At 27.4% G+C, this 4211-nt stretch overlaps 1 protein-coding gene across 1 annotated transcript; it reads right to left on the bottom strand.

The window, feature by feature from the left end:
* Nucleotides 1–266: 266 nt before the first annotated feature.
* LOC135922842 (uncharacterized) lies at nucleotides 267–3731 on the bottom strand. The gene is made up of 5 exons (XM_065457334.1): nucleotides 3627–3731; nucleotides 1361–1891; nucleotides 858–1098; nucleotides 628–700; nucleotides 267–561 (listed from the first exon to the last, which is right to left on the bottom strand). Exons 1-5 carry the CDS (start codon nucleotides 3729–3731, stop codon nucleotides 267–269), a joined length of 1245 nt encoding a protein of 414 aa, XP_065313406.1.
* Nucleotides 3732–4211: the final 480 nt, after the last annotated feature.

Raw genomic sequence — 4211 nt, 5'->3', positions numbered from 1 at the left:
TCCCTTTATACAATGAATTATTTTAATAAAAATATAATCAATTATCTTCATTTGAACATTATGATATTTTTTTTGATTTTATACAATTTGTGAAACCTTAGATAAAAGCTGTTAAAAAGCTTATAATCTTATATTAAATAGATTTTTACCACATATCTTCAAATTATTATATAAATTACACATTATTTATTTATTTTGTAAACATAAAATAACTTTTTAACATAATACAATAAATAAGATACAATATAGATAATAAATAAAATATTTTATATTATATCTCTAACATCCCAGTTATTAAGGCACATACAATATTTAACGGTTGTCCCCGACATCCTATTTCGTTTCTTCGTTAAAAAATCAACGGCCTTGCTAAAGACTCTTTCACTAGGAACGCTTGTTGTTTGTTGTGCGAAGAAATCTTTAGCTATGAGCGACAACGTTGGGTAAAAATCACTATTTTTGGCCCACCAATCAAGTATATTGGTTGAAGCTGGTGCAACCGGTTCTTTGATGTAATCTATAAATTCATCTCTACTGAGATCTAGATATTCATAAGCCTCCCTAAAAATTATAAATTAATATATCAAACATTTATAATTACTTTCTCATTTCGTTATGCATGCAAACCGAATAGGGGTGTGTTTCCATATCATCTTTTGAGAAGTCATAAACATTCGCTTTTTGCGATGGCCAACCATAGCTTTTATATAATGATTTAAATTTTTCATTATAATCCTCCTTTGCTATAAATTTAGGCATATATTTTAATTTAGTTTTAGGATCTAATAGTGTAGATACAAAATTGCTAAATGAACTCATCAAATTTTTATATGTTGCACATTTTATCAACATTTTACTAGCCGCATTTTTAAGATCGCTATCGGGATGATTTTTCGAAGTTTCGTCTAAAATCTGCTCTATCTTTGTCATAAATAAAACTGAGGTTCCAATAGTAGAAGTATCTGACGATATTTCAAGTGTTATTTTATAAAAAGGTTTTAAAAAATTTTCAATTTCGTTTAAAGATCTCGCCTCACTATCATTTATATCGAAAGGCGCCATATATTTTTTCCCAAGGTCTTTAATTGCATCTAAATTCTATATAAATTAAATATATTATTATGCAATGTTATATCTCTAAAATTTCAAAATTGTAAAACTATTATCTTTGAATATTATTGAATAAAATAATTATATTATGGTTTAAAAGGTAGGGAAGACTGGGATTTGTAAAAAAATGGTTCGACTAGACCTAGTTCCCTTTATATATAGTCAAAATTTTGAAAAATTAATTACCATTGACCATATATCTTTTAGTAGAATGTAAAAGACATTATAAAAAAATTATATTATAATTTACTTTGTTCACTGTTGATAGCATTATATATTTTGAATTCCATCTGGTTATCACATCCAACGGAATCCTCGTTCCACCAGATAGCTGCATGTATTTTTGTAAAAGTTTGGGGGAAGAATGTAGTTTCTTTACAACGTCAGTTATTTTAATTAGCTTTTTGTCTAGGTATGAAAATCCCTCTTTTACTATCAAATTTATAACATGTGCTAAACATCGGTGGCTGTATACGCCTGTTTTATATTTTTCCTGATAAATTGTATTCATTTTTTCAACAGCTTTTATTACGTTTAGTGCATTATCATGCGTAATTGAGATAATTTTGTCCTGAATCTCAAAATCATCAAGAGATTCTAATAAACATTGTGATATATCCTCACCACTATGAGGATATGGTAACTCAATTAAATCTAAAAGGAAACTTTCCATTTTCCATTTTTTATTAATATAATGGCATGTTATTGCGCAAAACGATGACGAATTAATTGAGGTCCACATATCAGTGGTGATGGCTATCTTGCTATCAATATTTTTTAACTTAGTGATAAGATTTAATTTGGAACTTTTATATAGCTTTTCAATATATTTACAGGCCGTTTGACGAGTCCAAATTTTTTCATTTTTAAATATATAAGAAAATATTCCTCTGAAAAAATCACTATTCAGTGAATGGAAAGATATATTATTCTTTATTATATACCTGAGAATTGATTTGTTTAGATGTATGATCACCTCGGGTAAAAGTTTCTTTATGCCCACTAGATTTTTTGGCATTTCTGTCTTCTCAATCCGTATCATATCAGTATGATGTCTTTTTACATGATTTTTTAAATTCGCTGTTAAAATAAATGAATTTTTACTTTTCTTTATAAAATTAAAACATAATAGTTTTTAACCCTCAGTCGCACAAGTGGGAAAAAAATTAGGGGAGACCGAACAACGATAATTACTTTTTAACCCTTGAGCACAAAGATTTTAAATTTGGTGTGAAGATGCATTTTTATATCTAATTTCCTACCTATGTTCATCTGTTAAAAAACTTACCTGGTTTTATATATTTTGTCAAAAAACTATTTTTACCCAAAAAATATAAAACACATGGATGAGAAATCATGTGGGGCAAAATTGAAGATTATGATATTCCAGGAGTCTTAAAAAATGTATACCGAGGACAGTGACACCAAATAATATATTAAATGGATTCTCAGCTTGTGGCATATATCCTTTAAACCCAAATATATTTACAAATCAAGATTATATCTGCTATACTAATATTTCAAATGCTAGTTTAAATATTGAAATTGAAAATAATGAGGAAAATCATACAGTGAATAATATAGAACTTATGACTCAAATAATGACAGTAATTTATCTGTATTAATGATCGAAAATGTCATAAATGATATTGATGAACCCAATAATACCTATTCCGAAATTGTTCAACATTTCATCCGATAAAATGTCTAAAAAAAGAACTCAGAAATACTAACATCTACTCCTTTATTAAATAAAATTATTAATTCAGAAAAGAAAAAAGAAATCAATAAAGAATTGTTTATGTGTTATTTGCAATAAAAACTATAAAAATAGTCGCGAGGGCGATGAATGGTTAAAATGTACAATGTGCCTTGAATGTACACATTCTAAATGTGCTAATTATGATAAATACTTTACATGTAATATTATAGATATAGAGTTACACTTTTTTTTATCTTATAGATGAAGGATAGGATGGCTACAGGTAAATATGCACAATACCTATCGTTTTACCCCGGTCTCCCCTATCTAGCTCACATTGCCTAAAATTTTATATATAATATGAAAAAAATTCCAAAATTTAGGGGCTATTTATATTTTTCAGGGGACTAGAACCCATACTTATGCTACTGTTAAAGTGACTGAGGTCTACAATGTTCCACCACTTATGCAACAAAGGGTTTAATTTATGTATTAAGATACAAATATTTTGGGGAAAAAATGACGAAAATTTTTGTAAATTTATAGAGTACTATAAAATTTAAAATATTACTTGATGCGGTGTGTATACTGAATATTTTAAAATATTGTGCATCTTCTTTTTGTTTTTTTTGGTGATAATTCAAAAATCGTTTTTATATTAATGCAACTATTATTTTGAGATGTGAGGTAGTATTAGTAGATATATCTGACATTTGGCTTATATTTAACTCTTCTTCAGCCATAAAATCCTGGCTTAAGTCCGTCTACATGTATTTTAAATATACAAATAAACGGGAAAAATATATAATTTTACCTCCGAATCACGGTCTATCTCTATATCATCAGGCACGTCTTCATCACTTTGGTTATTTTCAGAATTTATCGTGTTAAATAAAAAATTCATATAAGAAGAATCCATATTTAAAAAATTTAAATTATTTAATAAAATTATATTTGTATATTTAAATAAAATAAAAATTATATTTAGAAGAAAATAAATAACCAATCCCTCCTTCCTCCGTCTCTCTCTCCCATTATTGTTATTATTCTTATTCTTAAGCTTATTTTTTTTGAAATATTATATTTCTTATTGTTATTTATTAGTTTTTTTAAAAAAAACACAAATCAATCTTAAAATTTACCCGCCAAAAAAATGAAATAGGTTTACCGTCTCATCCAAAAATTTTTTACAGACTTATCCTAGCCCACAATAGGAGTATCCAGGATTTTTCAAAGTTCAAAGTTAGCGGTGGGTTGTAGGGTAATAATTATTATATAGCAGCTTAAGTCAATTTTTAGCAGGCTAAAAAAAATCGGCTAAACCTAGTTTTTAGCCTAAAGCTATCACTTTGACCTTGGGATAATCCTTTGCTAACTGCTAGTGCCGGCTAGTTTCAGA

This window comes from Gordionus sp. m RMFG-2023, chromosome 1 (assembly GCF_954871325.1).
Source record: "Gordionus sp. m RMFG-2023 chromosome 1, tfGorSpeb1-WG-v2, whole genome shotgun sequence".
Classification (NCBI taxonomy): Eukaryota; Metazoa; Nematomorpha; class Gordioida; order Chordodea; family Parachordodidae; genus Gordionus; species Gordionus sp. m RMFG-2023.
The sequence above is the reverse complement of the archived record's forward strand: the minus strand, read 5'-3'. Positions and strand labels throughout refer to the sequence as shown.